Source organism: Mobula birostris, chromosome 26 (genome assembly GCF_030028105.1).
Source record: "Mobula birostris isolate sMobBir1 chromosome 26, sMobBir1.hap1, whole genome shotgun sequence".
Lineage (NCBI taxonomy): Eukaryota > Metazoa > Chordata > Chondrichthyes > Myliobatiformes > Myliobatidae > Mobula > Mobula birostris.
The window spans coordinates 4,620,033-4,647,717 of NC_092395.1; the positions used below are offsets into that span (position 1 = coordinate 4,620,033).

Consider the following 27,685-nt stretch of genomic DNA (forward strand, 5'->3'; position numbering starts at 1 on the left):
TTGTACAATCAAAAGCAGAAAAATTAGATTCATTAGGAACAAGTTATTCTTACTCTTTGAAAGATTAACTTTTATATCAATGCATCATTGTGTCATATTTCATTAATACTTAATAGATGCAAATCAACACCAAATCCCAAGTTACCATCCATGTGATACAAGCCTCATTCAAGTGGTCTCATTATTAATTATTTTGGATTTCCATTATAATTTATCAGCAGCGTTTTAAACAGCCACGCCTCCTGAAAAGAATAACACTCATCGCTAAGTAAGTTCTGTTTTAAATGTTCGCTGGTCTCTTGCTACCTACACAGATTTTATATTTGGTTTTTATTGCCATTTGTGTGATTTATTCTTTTTTTCCGCGTTGGGAGTTTAATGTTTTTCTTTGAAAGAGTACCATGGCCTTTCTTTCTTTGTTTTGTGGCTGTCTGTGGGAAGACAAATCTCGGGGTTGTATACTGCATCCATACTTCGATAGTAGATGTTCTTTGAATTTCTGAATCTTTGAATTTATTACAGGAACGGATAGGTAAAGTCTTCTATCACTGAACTGCTCCTTTATATTTTCAGAGGAAAATAATCTTTTCTTATTCAATGAATTCATCCATCAGATTCCAGTGACAGCATCTCAGAAGTCAGTCGTTGTGTTCTCAGTCATTATCGGGTTAGTGTGACCCCTGGATACCGAAGTTCTAAATCAAGATACACATAAAGTTAGAAACAGTAAATGACATTTGTTTTTCTCCCCTAATCATGTGTTTTGTACCCAGTTGTTGCAATGGGCTTCCTTAGTAAGTCCTTCTGCTAATATGTAACGTATACACTTGAGGATTGTCTTCAAAAAACAAATTTGTTATTTTCTGTTACACGGGAAAAATCATTTTTAAAAATCCTACTGGTCCACAACATCAATACCCCACAAGTTGAATAAACAGGTATTTCATGTTTCCCTTACTGTAGCAGAAGTCTATAGGGGCAGCACAGTAGCGTAGTAGTTCGCACAACGCTTTACGGTACAGGTGACCCAGGTTCAATTCCTGCCATTACGTGTAAGGAGTTTGTACGTTCTTCCTGTGACCATGTGTCTTTCCTCCGGTTTCCTCCCACAGTCCAAAGACGTACCAGTTGATAGGTTAATTGGTCATTGTAAATTGCCCCATGATTAGACCAGGATTAAATCAGCGGATTACTGGCCAGCGGGGCTGGAAGGACTGGAAGGGCCTATTCTGCACTATCTCAATAAATAAATAAGTCTTAAAATTTCACAATAAGTTCCACAACTGCACAAGAAGTTCCAAAGCTAAATATAACAGAAAAATATAAAGATCTAGATTCTTACCTTTCTCCAATGCTCGAGTTAGAGTCAAGGCTAGAGTCATCTTTTTCCGTGTTCCTGTAAAATTCAACAACACAAATAAAATATGTTGGTCCTTCTGCGGGTATTTCAGTGATACAGGTACAAACCACAACTTAGTGTTGACGATGCACCCTTGCAGATGGCCAAAACCAAGTTAGAAGAAAAAGCAAAGAAAATGCAGTGAAATGTAATTCAGAAGATGGGAAAACAAATTCAGTTGCTAAAATCGGGAATTAACTTACAGAATGGAGATAACCACAAAAGGTCACTCTTTAAAGCAGAATTATTGAGACAGGGTCCAAGGTACTGATAGCAGGATGCACGGAGATTGCAGCGGGTCAGGCAGCACGGAGCATTGGTCTCTGCTCGTCAGACCCTGCACACAGGACAACCTCACTTCTCAGAACTTCATGCAGTGAGCACTGATGGTCTCACCCACCCCCCCCCCCACCCTGGCATGTTTATCCTTTCTTAGCCCGGGTACTGAAATCACTGAGAGTTAACACGTAGAACTGCAAGGAATTCAACATTCAGGATTGAAGATTGTTTTATGTCATTTCCAGTGCACAAGTGTAAAGGAGAACAAAATAATTGGTACCCCGGATCTGTCAGATGGAGAACAAAAAAAACACTAAGGATAAAGAACAGAATAATAATAAAAAGCAATATATGTATGTATGTATGTGGCGTGGATGCTGCGCAGCTTCCTCCCTGATGGGAGTGGTGGGACAAGCAGGCCATGAGCAGGTTGGGTGCGATCCTTCATGATGTTACTGGCCCTTCTCCGGCACCTTTCTGTGTACATGCCCTCGATGGCAGGTAGGCTGGTGCTGGTGATGCGTTGGGCAGTTTTGTAGAGCTCTCCTGTCCACCATGGTGTGGTTTCTGTACCAGGCAGTGACAAAGTACAATAGTAGTGTGGGAGGAGGTGTACCTATTGTTCTGTTTGCAAGAACAAGCCCCTGCACCTCCTCCATCACTACCATTCAGGGCCCTAGGCGGTCCTCCCAAGTGAGCCGACACTTTACTTGTGAGTCTGTTGGGGTCATCCGGTGCTCCCGGTGTGGCCTCCTGTATATCGATGAGACTCAACGCAGATTGAGAGACTGTTTCGCCAAGCACCTACACTCCATCCACCAGAAAAAGTAGGATCTCCCAGTGGCCACCCATTTTGATTCCACTTCCCACTCCCATTCCGATATGTCAGTCCATGGCCTCTTCTACTGTCGCGATGAGGCCTCACTCAGGTTGCAGGAGAAACACCTTATATTCTGCCTCGGTAGCCTTTTTTCAAACTTCCAGTAATGTCCCCCCTCACCATTCCCCATTCCCATTTCCCACACTCACCTCATCTCTTTACCTGTCCATCACCTCCCTCTGATGCTCCTCCCCCTTTTCTTTCTTCCGTGGCCTTCTGTCCGCTCCTATCAGATTCCCCCTTCTCCAGCCCTGTGTCTCTTTCACCAATCAACTTCCCAGCTCTTTACTTCACCCCTCCCTCCTCCATTCCCCTGGTTTCACCCGTCACCTTGTGTTTCTTCCTCCCCTCCCGCCACTTTCTCACTCTGACTCCTCATTTTTTCTCCAGTCCTGATGAAAGGTCTTGGGCCGAAATGTCAACTGTACTCTTGTCTATAGATGCTGCCTGGCCTGCTGTGTTCCTCCAGCATTTTGTGTGATGCTTATAAGGGTGCACATATAGGTTAGTAAGTTGTGGGTATGCCTCTTATCATCGGAAGCATGGTGACACTTGCAGGATGCCCACAGCACATCCTCGGAATCTGTTGGTTGTTTACATGAATGAACCATGTCACTCTATATTTTGAGGTTTAAATGTACAGTTCTGTGCAAAAGTCTTGGGCACATACATATAGCTAGGGTGCCTAAGACATTTGCACAGTACTGTAGTAATTTTATGAATTACACAGTACTGCTGCCACAAAAAAACAGATTTCATGACATATGTGAGTGATGATAAACCCAATTTTGATATAGGTTTCCATTGTGGACTGAGAGTGGGAAGGGGGCAGAGAGAGGGGAATCATGATTGGGTAAAAGGGGAGAGAGTGGGAAGCACCAGAGAGACATTCTGTAATGATTAATAAACCAATTGTTTGGAATCAAATGACCTTGCCTGGTGTCTCAGGACTGGGTATGTCTGCACCCTCATCATGCCCCACCCCCAGCACTCTTTCTCTGCCACCCATCCCACACCCCTCCCATGGCACTCCACCCTTGCCATTCCCAACATCCTTCGCTCTGTCCAGATTTACAAACTCGCTGTCTGATCCATGTTGATTAATACAGTACTCAGTACTGTGTAAAAGTGTTAGGCACCCTGTATATGTGCCTAAGACTTTTGCAGAGTCTTGTACATTTGACAATTAAAGCTAATCTAATGGTTACTAACACCAGACCTGAGGAGGATGTCTCCATGCAGAGTGCAGAGAACCTTCACCAGTCCCTGGCACAGACGACTCTGTTGTTGAGCATGTTTGAGACTGAGATTAACGCACATATGGAGACAAATAAATCCAGGAATTGGTGTCGGCATATGAGGGTGAAGATGAAGCAAACTTGCACAAAGAAACGCCTTACCTCGCACAGGAGTAAATGCCAGCGTCGCTCATCTCAACGTCCCCGCTCCTGGAAAATACGAGTGAACCTAGTTTCTCAGGTTGCTTCAGTGACACCGGGGTAAAGCACGTCTCTGCATCAGCAATCCCGCCAGGGTCACAGAACACTACAGCACTGAAACAGGCGCTTTCACCCGTCCAGGCCAATTCGTTCCATCAACCTGCACCCAGACCACAGCCCTCCCTTCCCCTCCTATCCATGTACCCATTTCTCTGCATATACCACTTGTGCTGGCAGCTCGTTCCACACTGTCACCACACTCTGGGTGAAGGTGTTTCCCCTCAAGTTCCCCTTCAACATTTCATCTTTCACCCTTAACACATGACCCCTAGTTGAAGTCTCATCCAACCTCAGTGGAAAAAGCCTGCTTGCATTTACCCTATCTATACCCTTCATAATTTTGTATACCTCTATCAAATCTCCTCTCAATCTTCTCTGGCCCAAGGAATAAAGTCCTAACCTATTCAATCTTTCCCTATAACTCAGGTCTTCCGGTCTTGGCAACATCCTTGTAAATTTTCTCCCCACACTTTCAACCTTATTTACATCTTTCCTGTAGGTAGGCGACCAAAACTGCACACAATACTCCAAATTAGGCCTCACCAATGTCTTAATAAAGCTTCAAATCAACATCCCATCTCCTGTACTCAATACATTGACTTATAAAGGTCAATTTACAAAATGCTTTCTTTACAACCCTATTTACCTGTGATACCACTTTCAATGAATTATGGGCATATATTCCCAGATTCTGTTATTCTATCGCATGCCTCGATGCCTTAATGCTCACTGTGTAAGATCTACTCTGGTTGGTCCTCCCAAAGTGCATCATACTTGTCTGAATTAATTCCACCTGCCATTTTTCAGTCCATTTTTCCAGCTGGTCCAGATCCCACTGTAAGCTTTGATAGTCTTCCTCACTGTCCACTACACCCCCCAATCTCGGTGTCATCCACAAATTTGCCAATTCATTTTACCACATTATCATTCAGATTGTTGGTACAGAGAACAAACAATAATGGACGCAGCACCAATCCCTGTGGCACTCCACAAGTCACAGGCCTCCAGTCAGAGAGGCATCCTCCATGACCAGTTTCTGGCCCTTCTGCGAAGCCAATGTCTAATCCAACTTACTCCCTTATCTTGAATGCCAAACAACTGAATTTTATGTCCAACCTCCCAAGTGGGACCTTGTCAAGTGCCTTGCTAAAGTTCATGTAGACAACATCCACTGCTTTGCCTTCATCCACTTCCCTGGTAACTTCCTCGAAAAACCCTATAAGATTGGGTAGACATGATCTACCACGCACGAAGCCACGCTGATGATCCAAATACTCATATATCTGGTCCCTAACTTTCCCACTACTGATGTCAGGCTCATTAGCTTATAATTTCCTGGTTTATTTTTAGAGACTTTCTTAAACAACAGAAAAACATTGGCTATCCTCCAATCCTCCAGTACCTCAACTGCTGCTAAGGATGATTTAAATATCTCTGCACGGACACTAGCCACCCACAGTGTCCAAGAGAACACATCAAGTCAAGTCAAGTCAAGTTGCTTTTTATTGTCATTTCAACCATAACTGCTGGTACAGTACACAGTAAAAATGAGACAACGTTTTTCAGGACCATGGTGCTACATGAACAATACAAAAATTACACTGAGCTATGTAAAAGAACAATACAAAAACTACACCAGTCTACAGACCCACCCAGGACTGCGTAAAGTGCACAAAACAATGCAGGCATTACAATAAATAATAAACAAGACAGTAGGCACAGTAGAGGACAGTAGTCAGTCCAGGCTCTGGGTATTGAGGAGTCTGATGGCTTGGAGGAAGAAACTGTTACATAGTCTGGTTGTGAGAGCCTGAATACTTCTGTGCCTTTTGCCAGATGGCAGGAGAGAGAAGAGTTTGTATGAGGGGTGCGTGGGGTCCTTCATAATGCTGTTTGCTTCACGGATGCAGCGTGTGGTGTCAAGCCCTGGGGATTTATCCACCCTAATGTGCCTCAAGACAGCAAGCACCTCCTCCTCCTGATGGGAGCAGTCCTTGTTGGAGTAGAATTGAATCAGCGTAATAAGGCTGTGGCTCAACAGGTCTTCGACGAGAACATGAGGCTAGGTAAGTTTTTTCCTTATTTCTTATTTAACTCTAGACAGAATAGGGGTGTGTCTTCAGAACCAGGGTTCTGTTCAGGGTGTCAGATGTGGGATTTCCAGGAGATTTCCAGCCTCCCCAGTGGCCACATCTGCTCCAGGTGCATCTCCTTAGAGACCATGTTAGGGAACTGGAGCTGCAGCTCAATGATCTTCAGCTTGTTAGGGCAAGTGAAGCAGTGATAGACAGGAGCTACAGGGAGGTAGTCACCCTAAGGCTACAGGAAACAAATAAATGGGTGACTGTCAGGAGAGGCAAGGGAGGACATCAAATAGTGGAGAGCACTCCTGTGGACATCCACCTCAACAATAAGTACTCCATTTTGAGTACAGTTGGAGGGAGGGGTGGGTCCGACCTACCTGGGGAAGCAACAGCGGCCGTGAATCTGGCACTGAGTCTAGCCATGTAGCTCATGAAAATGAAGAGGATGACAGCAGTAATAGAGGTTCTATAGTAGGGAGGACAAATAGGCGATTCTGTGGATGCAAAAAAAACACACAGATGGTAGTTTGCCTCCCAGGTGCCAGGGTCTGAGATGTTTCTGGACGTGTCCACAATATCCTGAAAAGGGAGGGTGAGCAGCCAGAATTGTGGTACATATTGGTACCAAAGATATAGGTCGAAAAAGAGAGGAGGTCCTGAAAAGATAATACTAGGAGTTAGGAAGGAAGCTGAGAAGCAGGATCTCAAAGGTAGTAATCTCGGGATTGCTGACTGTGCCACACAACAGTGAGGACAGGAGTAGAATGAGGTGGCAGATAAATGCGTAGGTGAAGAATTGGAGCGGGGGCAGGGATTCAGATTTCTGGATAATTGGGACCTCTTCTGGGGCAGGTGTGACCTGTACAAAAGGGATGGGTTGCATTTGAATCTGATGGGGACCAATATCCTTGCAGGCAGGTTTGCTAGAGCTGTTGGGAGTAATTTAAACTAATATGGCAGGGGAGATGGGAACGGGGATAATAGAGCTGAGGATGAGCCAGCAGGTTTACAAGAAGATGATGGATGTAACATGAATGTAAGGAAGAACAAGCCAATGATTGGGTACAAGTGCAGACAAGAGCAAGGAGTTAAATTGTACCACAGGGGCAAAATTCAAAGGGGCGAAGAATGCAGGACTGAAGGTGCTGTATTTAAATGACTTATATACACACAGCATTTGGAATATGGTGGATGAACTCGTGGCGCAATTAGAGATTGGTTGGTATGACGTTGTGGGCATCATTGAGCCATGGCTGACAGAAGACCATAGCTGGGAGCTTAACATCAAAGCATATACTCTGTATCAAAGGGACAAGCAGGAAGGCATAGGCGGTGGTGTGGCTCTGTTAGTAAGAGATGGAATTACATCTTTAGAAAGAGGTGACATAGGTTCAGAGAATGCTGAATCTTTGTGGGTAGAGTTAAGAAATTTCAAGGTTAAAAAAACCATTATGGAAGTCATATATAGGCATCCAAATAGTTGCCAAGGTGTGGGGTTCAGATTGCAAAGGGAGTCCGAAAAGGCATGTAATAAGGGCAATGACTCAATTGTAATAGGAGACTTTATGGACAAACCTTTTGGCTAACCCATCTGTTGCTTGGTGGTGAGGAGCTGACTTAAAATGTCTGAGCCATTTTTCTTCATGAACAGTCGGAATTTTTCTAATGTGTGATGTGGTCAGATGTCACTCACAATTTGTTCAGGTGAGCCATTTCTGGAGAAGGTAGTCCTCAGCGCGGAGACGGTCTTTGTTGAGGTGGTTGACTTCATTGGTGTGACCTCAGGTCACTTCAAATGAGCATCCACAGCAATTAGAAACATGGAGTCCATGAAAGGTCCAGAAAAGTCAATGTGTACTCTTTGCCATGGTGATGACGGCCACTCCCACGAGTGTAACAGTGCCCATGAGGGTGCATTTTGAAATTTTTGGCATTCGGAGTAGCTTTCAGTCAAGTCTTCAATCTGCTACCTATTCCTGGCCACCACACGTTGCTCCGGGCAAGACTTTTCATCTTGACTGTACCCTGGTGACCTTTGTACAGATTCTCTAACACTCTGGTGTGCAGTTTCGGGGGAACCACAACACGGGATTTACATATCAGCGTTCTTCAACATACAGACAGTTGGTCTCAGCTCCCTGAGAATACTGGAAACATAGGGTTACCATGAGCTGGCCATCTTTGCATGATGATGTCATAGACATTTGACAATGTTGGGGCAATTCCTTGTTTCTCTTTGTAGGTCAGAATTTTATTACCAGCAACTGATCCGCCAGTGCTGAGTGGAACTCCTCTGCTGGGTCACAGTTTGAAGACTTATCTTCTTCAGTTGCCGATAGTGGAAGACAGGACAAGCCATCAGTGTTGCTGTGTTGTTTGGTACCCTTGAACTCTATGTCATAAGAGTGGGATCCCAGGAACAGTCCCACGTTGTAACCGGGTAGCAGTCATCACTGGAATTCCCTTCCTGGGGTTGAAAATGGACACAACCAGCTGGTGATCTGTCACTAGAGTAAACTTTTGTCCGTAGAGGTAGTGGTGGAACTTCTTTATTCCCCACACTAGACTAAGGGCCTCTCGGTTAATCTGTGTGTAGTTGCATTCTACGTTCATCAGTGATCTTAAAGCAAATGCAATCGGGTGTTCAGATCCATGTTTTATAATGTGTGGCAAAACGGCTTCAAGGCCATAAGAGGACACATCGCATACCAGTCTGATGGGCGTGGCGGGTCATAATCAGTGAGAAATTCATCAGATGTTACTCATCTCTTTGTTTCCTAGAATGCTCTTTCACATTTTTCTGACCATTCTCACTTTGATCCTGTCTGTAACGGTGTGTTCAATGGGTGCAGCACTGTAGCAATGTTTGGGAGAGACCGGTGGTAGTAGTTTACAAGGCTCAAGTATGACCTGAGTTGTGACACATTTTCCATTTTGGGTGCCTACAGCACAGCTTCAAACTTTGCTTGTGATTATGTGAGCCCTGCTTGTCAATGACATGTCCACAATATGAGATTTCATTCTTGTAAAACTCACATTTGTCTCTCTTTGCACTCAGACCGTACTCACTCAGCCTGGAAAGTACTTTACCAAGGTTCTGGAGGCGTTCTTTATCATTCATGCCAGTCACAACGATGTCATCAAGGTAACATTGTGTTCTTGGGATATCTTGGAGTACTTGGTCCATTTCTCTTTGCCAAATTGCTGGAGCTGATGTGAAGCCAAAGACAAGATAGTTATACTGGAACAGTCCCTTGTGAGTGTTGATTGTGAGGAACTTCCTGCTTGACTCCCCATTCTCAATTTGCAGATAGGCTTGTGACAAGTCAATCTTTGAAAACCTCTCCCTACATGCTGAAGGTGCAAAAGTGTCTTCTATTCGTGGCAGGGGATACTGCACAGTATGCAGCATCGAGTTGATGCTCACTTTGAAGTCGCCTCATGTGCGAATAGCTCCAGTTTTTCCTTTCTTGATCACTGGGACAATGGACATGACCCAATCATTCCACGCAACCTTGGAAAGAATGCCAGACACCTTCAAGCACTGAAGTTCAGCATCCACTTTAGGATGTAGTGCATAAGGCATTGGATGCAGTTTATGGAATCTTGGTGTTGTTGCTTCATCGATTTCAATTCTGGCCGTCATGCCTTCAAGTTTACCAATCCCCTTCTCAAACACCTTCTCATTAGCATTAAGCAGCTGTGCCAGTCTCTGGTTAGTGCTACTGTTTGGGGTGGAGATATCTGTTGATGCCACACTGAGAGCTTTGATTGAGTGCCAGTCTAGTTGGATTTTTCTCAACCATTCACATCCGAAATGTGCTGACCCTCCACTTTTCAACACATAAATCTCTAACTGCTGTGTTTGGCCTCTATACATCACCTTTACTTTCAGTTTATCTTTGGGGGACACTTTTTCACCTGTGTAGATCTTTAGCATCACTGGGGTCTTTTCTAGTTTAGGAAACAGTCTGTTGTAGTCAGCCTTTGAAATTATAAGCAAAGCTGACCCTGTGTCCAGCTTCATTTTCAGTTTTACACTAGACACATCTGTTGTGATCCAGATGATTTTGTGATCTGCTTCAGTAACGCTATGCAGTTCTAGGCATGACAGCTCACCTTTATCAGACTCTGTGTTATCTGATTCAGTTTCACTTTCAGTCACTTTATTTTCCATATTTGCTTAGTTTTGCATTTGAAGCATTTCAATCTGTGTGGTTATTCTCTTTGGTTGTGTTTTTGTCTGACTTACACACTCTCTCTATGTGACCTCATCTGTGGCACTTTCTACAAACTTTTTCTTTGAACCAGCAGTCATTTGCATCATGGTAGGATTTGTCACATCAATAATATTTTTGGCTTTTTCACCATTCAAGGCCATATTGTGCATTCCACATTCTAAACTCTTTTTCTGTAGTTCTGGCACATCCTTTTCTGCTGTCTCCAACAATATTGGAATGGTCAATGCCCGTTCTGAGGTTAGGTCTATTTCTGACAGTAACCTCTTTTGAGTGCTTTGACAATGCATGCCACATACAAGCTTGTCCCTTAATGCATCAGAAAATCCACCTCTAAAGTCACAGTATTAGGAAAGTTTTCACAGTTCTGCAATGCATTCAGAAATACTTTCATCCTTTGACTGGTTCCTTTTGTGAAATCTAAATCTCTCAGCTATTACTAGCAGTTTAGGGCTCAAGTGATTTTGTAAAATTGCAACAATTTTGTCAAACGTCTTATTTGCTGGCTTTTCAGAAGTTCCTAAGTTGCATAAGAGACTACGTTTTAGCACTCATTAAGCTAAGAAGCATGGAAAATTTATTTTCCTCGTCCACATCATTAGCAATACAATACAATTCAACCCTCTCAATATACAGTTCCCAGTCCTCATTAGCACTATCAAATTTGCCAACTTTCCCAACTAAGGTGATTATCACATTAATTTCACTTTAGCTTGGCTAATTGTGTGTCTCTCACTGTGTACTGTGCACTGTTACTCACACATCCCTTTGTGACAACCTCCTCCGTACTGACTTACTCTTTCCTCTCACTGTCTCTCTCCCTTCCTCCAAATTCTGTCATCTCCTAACTGTCAGTGCAGTTGGTGATACTTGCTGACAGTAAAGCTCGTACTCGTCACCAGTTCATTGTGTCCATACAACTACATACCATTTAAAATGAAAGCACTCACACGGCGGTGAGGTTAACTGGTATATTCAGAGTGAGAGGATGGCAGAACAATGTGTAAGAGTAAGTTATCTGTCAATAAGTAATGCTAAGGGAGTCATTGCACTATAAGAAATAGAGCCACACATCCTTCAGGAGAGGGAAACCAGAGGTCCATAAGCCAGTCATCGCTGGAGGATCAGAGGTGGAGAGGGTCAGCAACTTTAAATTCCTGGATGTCACTATCTCAGAGGATCTGTCCTGGACCCATCATATTGTGAAGAAAGCATCACCTCTATTTCCTCAGGAGTCTGCAGAGATTCGACGTGTCATCAATAACTTTGGCAAACTTCTATAGGCGTGTGGTGGAAAGTGTGCTGTCTGGCTGCATTACTGCCTGGTATGGGAACACCAATGCCTCTAAGCAGAAAATCCGATAAAAGTTAGTGGATTCAGCCTGGCACTTCATGGGTAAAACCCTCCCAAACATTGAGCACATCTACATGGAACATTGCTGTAAAAAAGCAGCATCCATTGTCAAAGATCCTCACCACCCAGGCCATGCTCTTTTCTTGCTTCTGCCATCAGGTAAAAGGAACAAGAGCCGCAGGACTCACACCACCAGGTTCAAGGGCAGTTACTACCCCTCAACCATCAGGCTCTTGAACAAAAGTGGATAACTACACTCATTCCCACAACCAATGGGCTCACTGTAAGAACTCTTTATCTTGTTATTTCACATTTGTTATTTATTGCTATTTATTGATATCACCATTTGCACAATTTGTTGTCCATTGACCCTGTTTACAGTTACTGTTCTATAGGTTTGCTAAGTATGCCCAGAGAAAAATAATCTCAGGGTTGTAGGTGGTGATGTGTATGTACTCTGATAATAGACTTTACCTTAACTTTGACTTTAACCTATTATCCAGTATGTATTTCGACTGTGGGATGAAACCGGACCAGCCGGAGAAAACCTACGCAATTACAGGAGAACATACAAACTCCTTACAGACAGCACCGAACAGCAGAATGCTCCAAGCTGTAATATCACTGCGCTAACCTCTACTCTACCATGTTGTTCCTTGTTGCCAAAGGATATTGAAGTTCCAAATCAGCATACAGATAAAGTTCAAAACAATAAAAGAAAAGTGATTTTCTGTCCTAAAAATATTTCCTAATCAATTATTGCCCTGGGACTTCCTTAGTAAGTCCTTCTACTGATGTGGACTGTCTCCAAAAAGAAAGCAATCTGTTACTTTCCTTTACAGGCGTGTGGAAGAAAATTTTGAATATAGGGTGAAAAGAGCAGTGTGGTGCTAAGCATTGTGACCTTGTGGATATCCTGTGTTTTTCCAATTAGCTTGCAAGCTTGCATAACTAAGATTATTGTGAAGGCCAAAACCCCTCTTTAGAGTGATAATACAGCTGCAAAATAAGATAAGTGTGGACAGATGTGAAAAAGCACAATGAACTAACTTGTTTTTCTGTTAAAGTCACTCACACTTGTCTGTTACTAAATATAAACACAAGCTGATTTACCGGTAACTCATAGTTCCATACATGTGGACTCTCCATAATGTCGTGCTAAAATAAACAATTCGCTGCTTGAAGTCTGGTATCAAGCTTTGTTTTTAAAAGTTCTCTGACAAGGTGACAAGTCGGATATAAAAAAGCTTGGATTCTCATATCAATGCCCCACTAATCGAATAAACAGGTTTTCACATTCCTCCTATTTCCACTGTAGATAAGGGAGGGGTGCTGAATTTTCAGAAACAATCTCAATATCACTGAGTATAACAAAAAAGTATAGAGATCTGTACCTTTTTCCTTTGTCTGGGTTAGTGCCATGCTCTTCATTTTCCCTGTTAGAGTAAAATACAACAATGTAAATAACATAGACCAGTCCCTCTGCAGGTATTAAGTGACTCGAGGAATCTCAGAATAAATCAAATTTCACATTGATGACACTCTCTCAGAAGGTCAATATCATTTAGAACAGGGGTTCCCAACCTTTTTTATGCCATAGATCAATACCATTGACTGATGGGTCTTTGGACTCCAGGCTGGGAACCCCGACTTAGAAGGAATGTAAAGATTAAGATTAGCTTTATTTGTAACGTGTATGTTGATAATTCAAAATATATAGTGAAATGAATCACTTGTGTCAACAGCCAACACAGTCTGAGGATGTGTTTGGAGCAGCCTGCAAGTGACCCATACATTCAGCGCCACCATAGCATGCCCACAACCTAATCATCCCAATCATAGGTGTGTGGAATGTGGGAGGTAATCGAAGACCCCTGAGGAAGCCCATGGGTGAATATACAAACTTCGTACAGAGAGCGGTGTGAGTTGAACCCCAGTCGCTGGGTCCAAGGTCCCTTTAGAGTCATAAAGTCATAGAGAAGTAGAGCACAGAAGCAGGTCCGTTGGCCCATCTAGTCCATGCTGAAACTATTTAAACTGTCTACTCCCATTGACCTGCACCAGGACCATGGACCTCCATACCCCTTCTATCCTGTACTAACCAAACGTCTCTTAAGTGTTCAAATCGAGCTCACCTGCACCACTTGCACTGACAGCTTGTTCCACACTCTCACCTCCCTCTAAATGAAGAAGTTTCCCTTCATGTTTCCCTTAAACTTTTCACTTTTCACCATTAACTCATGACCTCTGGTTGTGGTCCCACCCAGCCTCAGTGGGATAAGCCTGCATTTACCCCATCTATACCCCACATGATTTTGTATACCTCTATCAAATCTCCCCTTAATCTTCTACATTCTAAGGAATAAAGTGCTAATCGATTCAATATTTCCTCATAACTCAGGTCCTCCAGACCGGGCATCATCCTTGTAAATTTTCTCTGTACTTTTTCAACCTTATTTACATCTTTCCTGTAGGTAGATGACCAAAACTGTACAAAATACTCCAATTAGGCCTCACCAATGTCATTTACATCTTCAACATGACATCCCATCTCCTGCGCTCAATACATTTATTTATGAATGTTGGCTTTCTTTGCTAGGGGGATTGAATTTAAGAGCAGGGAAGTTATGCTGCAACTATACAGGGTACTGGTGAGGCTGCATCTGGAGTACTGTGTGCAGTTCTGGTCTCCTTACATGAGGAAGAAAAAATTGGCTTTGAAAGTGGTGTAGAGGAGGTTCACCAGAATGATTCCAGAGATGAGGGGTTAGACTCTGAGGAGAGGTTGAGTCACCTGGAACTATACACACTGGAATTCAGAATATAGAGAGATTTTATAGAACCATAGAACACTACAGCACAGAAAACAGGCTATTCGGCCCTTCTTGTCTGTGCCAAAACTTTATTCCGCTAGTCCCATTGACCTGCACCCAGTCCATAACCCTCCAGACCTCTCCCATCCATGTATCTATCTAATTTATTCATAAAACTTAAGACTGAGCCCACATTTACCATGTCAGATGGCAGCTCGTTCCACACTCCCACCACTCTCTGAGTGAAGAAGTTCCCCCTAATGTTCCCTCTAAACCTTTCCCCTTTCACCCTAAAGCCATGTTGTCTCGTACTTATCTCTCCTAATCTAAGTGGAAAGAGCCTACTCACATTTACTCTGTCTATACCCTTCATAATTTTGTAAACCTCTATCAAATCCCCCCTCATTTTTCTACGTGCTAAGGAATAAAGTCCTAACCTGTTCAATCTTTCCCAGTAACTCAACTCCTGAAGACCCAGCAACATCCTAGTAAATCTTCTCTGCACTCTTTTAATCTTAGTGATTTATAGCAACATAAAATTATGAAAGGGATAGATAAGATAGAGGCAGGGACAGAGTCACTCATAAGTGAGACTAGAACTAGGGGATATAGCCTCAAGATCCAGGGGAGTAGATTTAAGACGGAGATGAGGAGGAACTGCTTTTTCCAAAGAGTGGTGAATCAGAGGAATTCTCTGCCCAGTAAAGCAGTGGAGGCTACCTCAGTAAATATATTTAAGACAAGGTTGGATAGATTTTACATAGTAGGGAAATTAAGGGTTATGGGGAAAAGGCGGGTAGGTGGAGATGAGTCCATGGCCAGATCAACCATGATCTTATTGAATGGTGGAGCAGGCTCAATGGACCAAATGGCCTACTCCTGCTCCTATTTCTTATGTTCTTATGAAGGCCGACATGCAAAACCTTTCTTTACAACTCTATCTACTTGCGATGACATTACAACAAATTATGGACCTGTGTTCCCAGATCCAAAAAATACCCATGCAAAAAATTTATTTAAGATCTCCCACATGGATTACCATTCTAATCTTCCAGAGGACCTATTTTGTCCCTTACAATCTTTTTGCTCTTAATATACTGTAGAATCCTTAGGATTCTCCTTTACCTTGTCTGCTAGAGCAACCTCATGCCTTCTTTTCGCCATGCTGATTTCTTTCTTAGGTGTCCTCTTACATTTCTTACACTCCATTAGTACCTCATTTGTTCCTACCTGCTATGCACCTTCTTTTTTCTCTTAACCAGGGCCATTTTTCAAACACACTTCAGAGAGTCACAGATTACACGCTAAGTTATTGATGGCCATCTCTGTTACATGGTCTAAGGAAGAGCTTATTAGCAGCATCAGTTCAACTATCTCTGCCCCTCCCCCTTTTTAACCACCTGTCTTTTGAATGCCTAGCTGATTCTTTGACCTTGGAAAATCAATATTTATCTTAATACAGGTCTTTGACATTAAGCATGTTTACTTACTTTGCACAAAAGGCTCTCTTAATGATCAATGCAGCAAAGACGACGAAGAGGAACACAGTAACAGCAGAGAATCCCGTCATCCAAGGTTGCCAGGCCACGACACTACTTCCTCCTGTTGCTCATTCAAAAAATTAAATTAAATTAAAAGATAGTTTAAGATTCTCATTGTATTTAACAAAAAGCATCTCCGCAAACAAATGTTCCATTTCAGCCTTTTAACTGAGTAGATGTTGAAGTGGTCTTGTGCATGAAGAACTTATGAGTTATTTCGTTGTTGTATTTTATTTCTTCAGGCAGATGGGGTTCATCAGCTGTGGTTGGCAACTCATCTAGGAGAAGGAAAACTCCAAACTCAAACAACCACTGCCTTGCAGTTACAGCCACCCATGGGGAAGGCTTCAGGATTAAACCTCAAAGGAAAAATCCAGAGCTGGAGTCCCTAAGGCCATCCTATATGCTGACTGGTTGTTCCTGTAGTGTGGGCACGTGGCCAAGTGGTTAAGGCATTGGACTAGCGACCTGAAGGTCGTGAGTTCGAGCCCCAGCCGAGGGAATGTGTTGTGTCCTTGAGCAAGGCACTTAATCACACATTGCTCTGCGACAACACTGGTGCCAAGCTGTATGGGTCCTAATGCCCTTCCCTTGGACAACATTAGTGTCGTGGAGAGGGGAGACTTGCCGCATGGGCAACTGTTGGTCTTCCATACAACCTTGCCCAGGCCTGCGCCCTGGAGAGTGAAGACTTTCCAGGCACAGATCCATGGTCTCGCAAGACTAACGGATGCTTTTATTTATGTTCCTGTAATGCTGCTGGTCTCAAACTGTATCGGTCTCTGCGTACCTTTGCATTTATCAACTGCACGGAGAGGGAGAGCCTGCTGCATGGGCAACAGCTAGCTCTCCATATCGTACTGCCCTGGCTTGTGTATCACATAGACAGCTGGGATGAAACATCCATGGTCGATCCCTGCCGACAAAGGCCTCCCTTTCTTTATTTTATATTATTGTTATTTTTATTTGATTGTTTTGTTTTATTCGGCATGATTTATGCCTGAACAATAGAGATTACGATGGGATGAGGGAGGATTTGGCTAGTGTAGACTGGGAACACAGGTTATATGGTGGGACAGTTGAGGAACAGTGCAAGACTTTCAAACAGATCTTTCACGGTGCTCAACACAAGTATATTCCAGTTAACAGCAAAGACAGTAAGGGTGGGGAGGGCCAGCCTTGGATAACTAAGGAAATAAAAGGAGGCATCAAACTAAAATCCTACGCATACAAAGTTGCCCAGAGTAGTGGGAAACTGGAAGATTGGGAAAACTTTAAAAAGCAGCTAAGTACCACTAAGTGAGCAATAAAGAAAGGGAAGCTAGATTATGAAAATAAGCTAGCACAAAGTATAAAAACAGATAGTAAAAGCTTTTATAATTATATAAAGTGGAAAAGGGTGGTGAAAGTGAAAGTAGGTCCCTTGGAGGACAAGAAGGGGGAATAGATATTGGGTAATGAGGAAGTGGCCAAGGCTTTGAATTACTATTTTGTCTTCAGGGTGGAGGACACATCTAACATGCCCAAAAGAGATGTTATGGATGCAATAGGAGATGAAGACCTCGATACAAAAGCTATCACTGAAGAGGTGGTGCTGACCAAACATGTGTGCCTGAAGATAGATAAGTCCCCTGGTCCTGATGGAATGTATCCCACGGTACTGAAAGAAATAGAAGTTATAGTAAAGGCTTGGTGATAATTTACCAAAATTCTCTGGGCTCTGGGCAGGTCCTGGTGGATTGGAAGACAGTGAATGTCATGCCACTGTTCAAAAAAGATGTATGCAAAAGGCAGGTAACTATAGGCCAGTTAGTTTAACATCTATAGTTGGGAAAATGCTTGAAGCTATCATTAAAGAAGAAATAACGAGGCATCTGGAAAGAACTGGATCCATCAGACATTCACAGCATGGATTCAGCAAAGGCAGGTCCTGTTTGACAAACTTAATAGAGTTCTTTGAGGATACAACGAGAACAGCGGATAGAGAGGAACAGATGGACGTTATTTACTTGGATGTTCAGAAGGCGTTCGGTAAGGTACCGTATAAAAGACTTACCCATAAGATAAGGATGCATAGAGTTTGGGGTGATGTGTTAGCATGGATAGATGATTGGTTAACTAATAAAAAGCAGAGAGCTGGGATACATGGGTGTTAATCTGGTTGACAATCAGTGGTGAGCGGTGTGCCATAGGGCTTGGTGGTGGGCCTGCAACTGTTCACAATATACATTAACGATCTGGAAAAGGGGACCGAGTGTAGTGTATCTAAGTTTGCTGATGATACTAAATTAAGTGGAAAAGCAAATTGTGCAGAAGATACGGAGAGTCTGCAAAGAGATAATGAGTGGACGAAGGTCTGGCAGGTGGAGTACAATGTTGGTAAATGTGAGGTCATCCACTTTGGAAGGAAAAATAAAAGAGCAGATTATTATTTAAATGGTAAAAAATTGCAGCATGTTGCTGTGGAGAATGCTTGTGCATGAATCAAAAAGGTTTGTTTGCAGATGCAGCAGGCTATCGAAAAGGCAAATGGAATGTTGGCTTTCATTGTGAGAGGGATTGAATTTTAGAGCAGGGAGGATATGCTGCAACTGTACAGGGTACTGGTGAGGTCGCATCTGGAGTACTGTGTGCAGTTCTGGTCTCCATACTTGAGGAACGATATACTGGCTTTGGAGGTGGTGCAGAGGAGGTTCACCAGGTAGATTCCAGAGATCAAGGGTTCGACTATGAGGAGATATTGAGTCGCCTGGGACTGTACTCACTGGAATTCAGATGAATGAGAACTCATGTTCTCAGTATTATTTATTTATTTGTTTGTTTGTTTGTTTCTTTGTTTTTATATTTGCGCAATTTGTCTTCTTTTGGACATTGGTTGATTGACAGTCTTTGTATTTCATTGATTCTATTCCATTTCTTTGTTCTACTGTGAATGCCTGTGAGAAAATGAAGCTCAGGGTAGTATGTGGGTACAAATATACACTTTGAGAATAAATTGGCTTTAAACTTTGAACCCTATTTAGAGATACAACACGGCAACAGGTCATTCCGGCCCAGCAAGTCCATACTGTGCAATTACATCCATGTGACTAATTAACCTTCTTTGAACTGTGGGAGTAACCTGGAGCACCCGGAGCAAACACAAATGATCATGGGAAGAACATTCAAATTCCTTACAGGCAGCAGTGGGATCTGAACCGTGGTCATTGACGCTGCAATAGCATTACACTATGTGCCTCCTCCAAGTTGAATAATATTTTTAAAGCATTGTGCACATCAAATCACTTCCAGAAGTTCTTCCTGATCAAGAACTCATTCAGGTATGATCAGTTGCTTTGATTAGTTGCCAGTGCAAGTGACATCTTCCGGGCATCAGACACATGCTTAGTGACACGGGTCCATTTACAACCGTCTCCATGACCACCGATGGTAAATAAATCACAAAGCTACAAGCAGTAACCTGAGACTTTCACTCACAATAAAGCAAAACCTTTGCAACAAATCATCAAAAATATGCAAATTAAATAAGTTTTGCCCACAAGCATTGCAGAAGCATTCTTTTCTGCTGTGGTATGTCTGTCCACGATGATTGACTCCTGGAGGTGGAACTGGATGAATTCTGGATCATTCGGGAGGCTGAGGGGGTGATCAATAGGACATATAGAAAGGTAGTTACGCCCAAAGTGCAGGACATGGGAAGCTGGGTGACAGTCAGAAAAGGGAGAAGGGTTATGGAGCCAGAGCAGAGTACCATTGTGGCCATCCCCCTCAACAACAGGTGTATCACTTTGGATACTGTTGGGGGGATGACCTATAGAGGAAAGTCACAGTGGTCGGGTCTCTGGCACTGAGTCTACCTCTGTGACTCAGAAGGGAAGGGGGTAGAAGAAGCATGCTGTGGTGAAGGAGGATTTGTTACTTAGGGGAAAGGACATGTTATAGGGGATTTGTTATTTACGGGTACAAACAGGAGGTTCTGTGGGTGAGAACAAGATTCCCGGATGGTATGTTGCCTCCCGGATGCCAGGGCCTGGGTTATCTTAAATCAAGTCTGAAGTGGGAAGATGAAGAGCTGGAGGTGGTGGCCCATGTAGGTACCAATGACATGGGTAGGGCAAGTGATGAGGTTCTGCATAGGGAGTTCAGGGAGTTAGGTGCTAAGTTAAAGGGCAGGATCTCCAGGGTTATGATCTCAGGATTGCTGTCCGTGCCACATGCTAGTGAGGCCAGAACTTGGAAGATTATACATTTTAATACATGGCTAAGGAGTTGGTGTAGGAGGGAGGGCATAAGATTTTTGGATCATTAGGCTTTCTGCTAGTGAAGATGGGACTTGTACAGAAGGGACAGTTTGCACCTGAACTGGAGGGGGACTAATATCCTAGCAGAATGGTTTGTTAATGCTGCATGGTGAGGTTTAAACTAGAGTTGCAGAGGGATGGGAACCAGAGTGCCAGGACAGATAGTGGAGAAGTTGTGGAGGTAGATGTTGGTCAGACCTTAAACAAAGCTAGGAATCAAAACTTTCTCTTCACCATTTACACCTCGGACTTCAAGTACTCCACAGAGTCTTGTCATCTTCAGAAGTTTTCTGATGACTCTGCCATAGTTGGATGCATCAGCAAGGGAGATGAGGCTGAGTACAGGGCACTTTGTCACATGGTGTGAGCAGAATTATCTGCAGCTTAATGTGAAAAGACTAAGGAGCTGGTGGTAGACCTGAGGAGAGCTAAGGTACCGGTGACCCCTGTTTCCACCCAGGGGGTCAGGGTGGACTTGGTGGAGGATTACAAATACCTGGGGATACGAATTGACAATAAACTGGACTGGTCAAAGAACACTGAGGCTGTCTACAAGAAGGGTCAGAGCCGTCTCTATTTCCTGAGGAGACTGAGGTCCTTTAACATCTGCCAGACGATGCTGAGGATGTTCTATGAGTCTGTGGTGGCCAGTGCTATCATGTTTGCTGTTGTGTGCTGGGGCAGCAGGCTGAGGGTAGCAGACACCAACAGAATCAACAAACTCATTCGTAAGGCCAGTGATGTTGTGGGGATGGAACTGGACTCTCTGACGGTGGTGTCTGAAAAGAGGATGCTGTCTAAGTTGCATGCCATCTTGGTCAATGTCTCCCATCCACTACATAATGTACTGGGTGGGCACAGGAGTACATTCAGCCAGAGACTCATTCCACTGAGATGCAACACTGAGCGTCATAGGAAGTCATTCCTGCCTGTGGCCATCAAACTTTACAACTCCTCCCGTGGAGGGTCAGACACCCTGAGCCAATAGACTGGTCCTGGACTTACTTCATAATTTACTGGCATAATTTACATATTACTATTTAACTATTTATGGTTTTATTACTATTTATTATTTATGATGCAAGTGTAACAAAAACCAGTTTCCCCCGGGATCAATAAAGTATGATTATGACTATGACTATAAAAGGTGGAGCATGGTGTGACCGGTGTCCTGAGCCACCTATATTTCAATGCAACAGGTATCGTAGGAAAGGTAGATGATAGTGCTGAAGATAAGGTAGCTGATTTACAAACAGAGGCAATGTGTAGTGAGGAGAGGCTGTTGACAGGACAAAACTGCAGTCAACAGGATGAGTTGCAATGTAACAAGCGGACAAAATTGAAAAGGCTTAATCCAGAATTGAAGGTGCTATATCTGAATGAGCACAGTATATGGAATAAAGTAGATGAACTTGCAGCACAGTTGCAGATTGGGAGGTATGATGTTGTAGGCATCACTGAATCATGGCTGAAAGAAGATTATAGCTGGGAGCTTAATGTCCAAGGATACACATTGTATTGAAAGGACAAGCAAAAAGGCAGAGGAGATGGCATTGCTTTGTTGGTAAAAAAAAAGTAAATTAAATCATTAGAAAGAGATGACAAAGGGTCGAAAGGTGTTGAATCATTGTGCATTGAGCTTAGGAACTACAAGGGTAAAAAGACCCTGATGGGAGTTGTATATAGACCCCTAAACAGTGGTAAGGATGTGGTCTACAAATTAAAAGAGGAGATTTAAAAAGCATGCCAAAAGGACAATGTTACAATAGTCATGGGATACTACAGCATGCAGGAAGATAGAAACATAGAAACATAGAAAATAGGCGCAGGAGTAGGCCATTCAGCCCTTCGAGCCTGCACCACCATTCAGTATGATCATGGCTGATCATCCAACTCAGAACCCTGTACCAGCCTTCCCTCCATATCCCCTGATCCCTTTAGCCACAAGGGGCATATCTAACTCCCTCTTAAATATAGCCAATGAACTGGCCTCAACTGTTTCCTGTGGCAGAGAATTCCACAGATTCACCACTCTCTGTGTGAAGAAGTTTTTCCTAATCTCGGTCCTAAAAGGCTTCCCCTTTATCCTCAAACTGTGACCCCTCGTTCTAGACTTCCCTAACATCAGGAACAATCTTCCTGCATCTAGCCTGTCCAATCCCTTTAGGATCTTATACGTTTCAATCAGATCCCCCCCTCAATCTTCTAAATTCCAATGAGTACAAGCCCAGTTCATCCAGTCTTTCTTCATATGAAAGTCCTGCCATCCCAGGAATCAATCTGGTGAACCTTCTTTGTACTCCCTCTATGGCAAGGATGTCTTTCCTCAGATTAGGGGAACAAAACTGCACACAATACTCTAGGTGTGGTCTCACCAAGGCCTTGTACAACTGCAGTAGTACCTCCCTGCTCCTGTACTCGAATCCTCTCGCTATAAATGCCAGCATACCATTCGCCTTTTTCACCGCCTGCTGTACCTGCATGCCCACTTTCAATGACTGGTGTATAATGACACCCAGGTCTCGTTGCACCTTCCCTTTTCCTAATCAGCCACCATTCAGATAATAATCTGTTTTCCTGTTTTTGCCACCAAAGTGGATAACTTCACATTTATCCACATTAAATTGCATCTGCCATGAATTTGCCCACTCACCTAACCTATCCAAGTCACCCTGCATCCTCTTAGCATCCTCCTCACAGCTAACACTGCCACCCAGCTTCGTGTCATCCGCAAACTTGGAGATGCTGCATTTAATTCCCTCATCCAAGTCATTAATATATATTGTAGACAACTGGGGTCCCAGCACTAAGCCTTGCGGTACCCCACTAGTCACTGCCTGCCATTCTGAAAAGGTCCCATTTATTCCCACTCTTTGCTTCCTGTCTGCCAACCAATTCTCTATCCACATCAATACCTTATCCCCAATACCGTGTGCTTTAAGTTTGCACACTAATCTCCTGTGTGGGACCTTGTCAAAAGCCTTTTGAAAATCCAAATATACCACATCCACTGGTTCTGGATGCTGGATTTCAAGAGTGGGAATTTGTAGAGTGCCTATGAAATGGCTTTTTAGAGCAGCTTATGGTTGAGCCCACTAGTGGATCAGCTATTCTGGATTGGGTGTTTTGCAATGAACCAGAATTGATTAGAGAGTTTAAGGTAAAAGAACCCTTAGGGGAAAGTGATCATAATGTTGGATCTGGGATCAACCATGATGGAATGGCAGAGAGGACTCGATGGGCTGAATGGCCTAATTCTGCTCCTATATCTTACGGTCTTATAATATGATCAAATTCACCCTGAAATTTGAAGAGAAGTCAGATGTATCAGTAATACAGTGGAATAAAGGGAATTACAGAGGCATGAGAGAGGAGCTGGCCAGAATTGATTGGAAAAGAACACTGGCAGGGATGACGGCAGAGCAGCAAAGACTGGAATTTCTGGATGCAATTAGAACACACAGGATGTATACTGTACATGCCAAGAGGAAGAAGTATTCAAAAGGAAATATTACACAACTGTGGGTAACAAGAGAAGTCAAAGTCAACATAAATGCAAGAGAGGGCATATTATAGAGCAAAAATTAGAGGATTGGGAAGCTTTTAAAAACCAACAGAAGACAACAAAAGATGTCACTATGAAGGTAAAGATGGAATACAAAAATAAGCTAGCCAATGATATTAAAGAAGATACTAAAAGTTTCTTCAGATACATGAAGTGTAAAAGAGAGGTGAGAGTGGATAACGGACCATAGGAAAATTATGCTGGAGAGGTAGTAATGGGGGACAACGAAATGGTGGATGAACTGAATAAGTGTTTTGCGTCAGTCTTCACTGTGGAAGACACTAGCAGTATGGTGGAAGTTCCAGGTGTCAGGGGTCATGAAGTGTGTGAAGTTATTATAACTAGAGAGAAGGTTCTTGGGAAACTGAAAGGTCTGAAGGTAGATAAGTCACCTGGACCAGATGGTGAACACCCCAGGGTTCTGAAAGACGCGGCTGAAGAGATCATGGAGGCATTAGTAATGACACTCCAAGAATCACTAGATTCTGGAATGGTTCTGGAAGACTGGAAAATTGCAAATGTCACTCCACTCTTCAAGAAGGAAGAGAGGCAGAAGAAAGGAAACTATAAACCAATTAGTCAAATTGATGGCTTTGTTGCAAAGTTTGCAGACAATATGATGATAGGTGGAGGGGCAGGTAGTTTTGACAAAGTAGAGAGGCTACAGAAGGACTTAGACAGATTAGGAGAATGGGCAAAGAAATGGCAGATAGAATACGGTATCTGGAAGTGTATGGTCATGCACTTTGGTAAGAGAAATAAAATGGTTGACTATTTTCTAAATGGGAGAAAATACAAAAACCGAAGCACAAAGGGACTTGGGAGTCTTTGTGCAGGATTCCCTAAAGGTTAATTTGTAGGTTGAGTCTGTGGTGAGGAAGGCAAATGCAATGTGAGCATTTGTGGTTTCTTTTGTGCTGCATTAGATCCAGAGTAACAATTATTTTGTTCTCCTTTACACTCATCTACTGAAGAATGACAGTAAACAATCTTGACTCTTAAAAGTAAATTGGCAAAGTTGAAATGATTTTTGAGACTTTTTATTAAATACCTTTTCATTGAACACTTTCTCCTCGTAAATAGTTACAATTCAAGTTCTAGAGTATACAGAATGATAAGAAAAGACCACTTACCACTCTGCGCACTGACTGCACTGGTTAAAAGCAGAACAATAAGGATTCGGCTGGCAAAAGCCATCTTCTCTCGGTGTCTCCACGGCAATTTTAAACAACAAGCAGGGGTGATCAGAGTGTTCTGATCCACAGGGCAAGTCAAGGATCAAAGTTCTGAGCGCTGCAGGCAATTAAGTAGTCTGCAATTAAACTGCCATGAATATTTAGGAATATTAGATCATTTAAAACAAGGTTGATTTTATGGAAATTGCTTGGAGGTTTTAGTGAAAACACATTAAAAAACCAAGATTTAATGAAACAAGATCTATATTATTGTCTGGCACAGTTGGAAATGAATGCTCGAGCAGAAATGGACTTTGAATCGTTTTATGGCTGGACTGGGTGACACATTGCCTTCTGGAGAGTGAGACACATGTGAAACTCACCTGCTTTTATGCTCAAAGTAAATTTATTATCAAAGTACCTATATATCACAATATACAATATACAGATTCAACTTTATTGCAGGCATTCACAGAAGGAAAAAGAAATACGATAGAATCAATGAAAAACTACACAAAAAAATTGACAACCAATGCACAAAAAAGACAAACAGTGAAATAAATGAATTATGCACATAAAGTTCAATGTTCAAAGTAAATTTTATTGTCAAAGTACATAAATGTCACCATAAACAACCCTCAGATTCATTTTCCTGCGGGCATTCTCCGCAAATCTGTAGAATAGTAACTATAACAGGATCAATGAAAGATCAACCAGAGTGCAGAAGACAATAAACTGTGCAAATCCAAATATAAATAAATAGCAATAAATAACGAGATAATGAGATAGAGTCCCTAAAGTGAGATCATTGGTTATGGGAACATCTCAATGGATGGGCAAGTGAGTGTAGTTATCCCATTTTGTTCAAGAGCCTGGTGGTTGTGGGGTAGTAACTGCTCCTGAACCTGGTGGTGCGAGTCCTGAGGCTCTTATACATATATATAATAGCTAAATAAATAAGAAGATAGATAAATAAATAAATCTGAGAACATGAGTTGTTAAGTCCTTGAAAGTGTGTCCCTAGTTTGTTGAAGCAACTCAGAGTTGAGGTGAGTGGAATTACCCACAACACTTCAGGAGACTGTTGGTTGGGCGCTAAGCTCATTTCAATACACCAAACTTTACTTTTGTACGGAGACACTTGGAAAACAAAACTACATGAATCAGCTTTCCAAACTTACGGAAGTCCCGGATATATTATTTTCATTATCATAAACTTTAGGCAAGCTCCACCAGCTTCAGTATTCAGCATTAGGTGATGCTTATAATTGGAGGCTGCTGTGAAAAATTCCTTTGTGATTCCCATTCAAAGGAATATTTTATCCCCAAAGAGCCTTGAGATGAAATTTTGGCCTTACTTGCTGATCCGTAACGTTGGGGTAATAAATTAACCCAATGTTTTCAAATCCCCACAAGTTTCGTTCTAGTAACGGATTGAACATGAGCTGTGTTCTACAAAAGCTGAACAAAGTTGGTGAACCGGGTTACCTGCAGTAACCAGCAAACACTATTTTAAACATGAGAAAGCCTGCAGATGCTGGAAGTCGGAAGCAACACATACAAAATGTTGGAGGAACTCAGCAGGTCAAGCAGCATCCCTGGAAAAGAATTATCAGTCAATGTTTCGGGCTGAGACCCTTTTTCAGGACCCCATTTTAAACTATTTTAAAACCAAAGTTCAAAGTTCAAAGTAAAATATATTCTCAGAGTACATACAGTACATGTCACCATATACCACCCTGAGATTCTTTTTCTGCGGGTGTACTTAGCAAATCTATAGGATTGCAACTGTACACAGGAACAAGCTACGCATGTGCACATATAAATAAATAGCAATAAAGCATGAATTAACAAGATAATGAGTCCTTAAATAAATGTAGTTATTCCCTTTTGTTCAAGAGCATGATGGTTGAGGGGTAGTAACTGTTCTTGAACCTGGTGGTGTGAGTCCTGAGGCTCCTGTACCTTCTACCTGATAACAGCAGCAGTGAGAAAAGAGCATGGCCTGGGTGGTGAGGATCTTTGATGATGGATGCTGCTTTTCTATGGTAACATTTCATGTAGATGTGCTCAATAGTTGGGAAGGTTTTATCCATGATGTACTGGGCCAGATCCATTACCTTTAGTAGGATTTTCCACTCAAAGGCATTGGTGTTCCCATACCAGGCCATGATGCAGCCAGTCAGCACACTTTCCATTACATATCTATAGATGTTTGCCAAGATTTTTAATGACATGCTTATTAAAGTGATTTTGAAAGAGAAGAGAAGGATGATATGAGATTACAACTTATGCACATTGATGTAACTGTGAAGAGGGCAGGCCAGTGTCTCTACCTCATTTTGCAGATTTGGTCTGTCACTAGAGACAGTTGCAAATTTCTACATTTATACTGTGGAGAACACTCTGATTGGTTCCATCACAGCCAGGTTTGGAGGCTCCAAAGTCCAGGGTTACAGGAGGCTACAGAGGGTTGTAAACTTAGCCAACTCCATCACAGACGCGACCTTTCCCACAATCGTCCGTCATAAAGGTTCTGAATGGGACACTACCTCAC

General features: G+C 42.7%; 1 protein-coding gene across 1 annotated transcript; it reads right to left on the reverse strand.

The window, feature by feature from the left end:
* smim24 (small integral membrane protein 24) lies at positions 1-25,159 on the reverse strand. The gene is made up of 6 exons (XM_072244380.1): positions 25,087-25,159; positions 16,037-16,148; positions 13,128-13,169; positions 3,959-4,006; positions 1,343-1,396; positions 1-695 (listed from the first exon to the last, which is right to left on the reverse strand). Exons 1-6 carry the CDS (start codon positions 25,148-25,150, stop codon positions 632-634), a joined length of 384 nt encoding a protein of 127 aa, XP_072100481.1. The 5' UTR covers positions 25,151-25,159; the 3' UTR covers positions 1-631.
* Between the last annotated feature and the right edge of the window lie 2,526 nt (positions 25,160-27,685).

Coding starts and splice junctions, on each gene's coding strand:
- smim24 (XM_072244380.1), bottom strand. CDS start 25,150: ATGGCTTTTGCCAGCCGAATCCTTATTGTTCTGCTTTTAACCAGTGCA. Junction 16,149..25,086: donor TGCAGTCAGTGCGCAGAGTG/GTAAGTGGTCTT, acceptor AATGAGCAACAG/GAGGAAGTAGTGTCGTGGCC. Junction 696..1,342: donor AACTCGAGCATTGGAGAAAG/GTAAGAATCTAG, acceptor ATCTTGATTTAG/AACTTCGGTATCCAGGGGTC.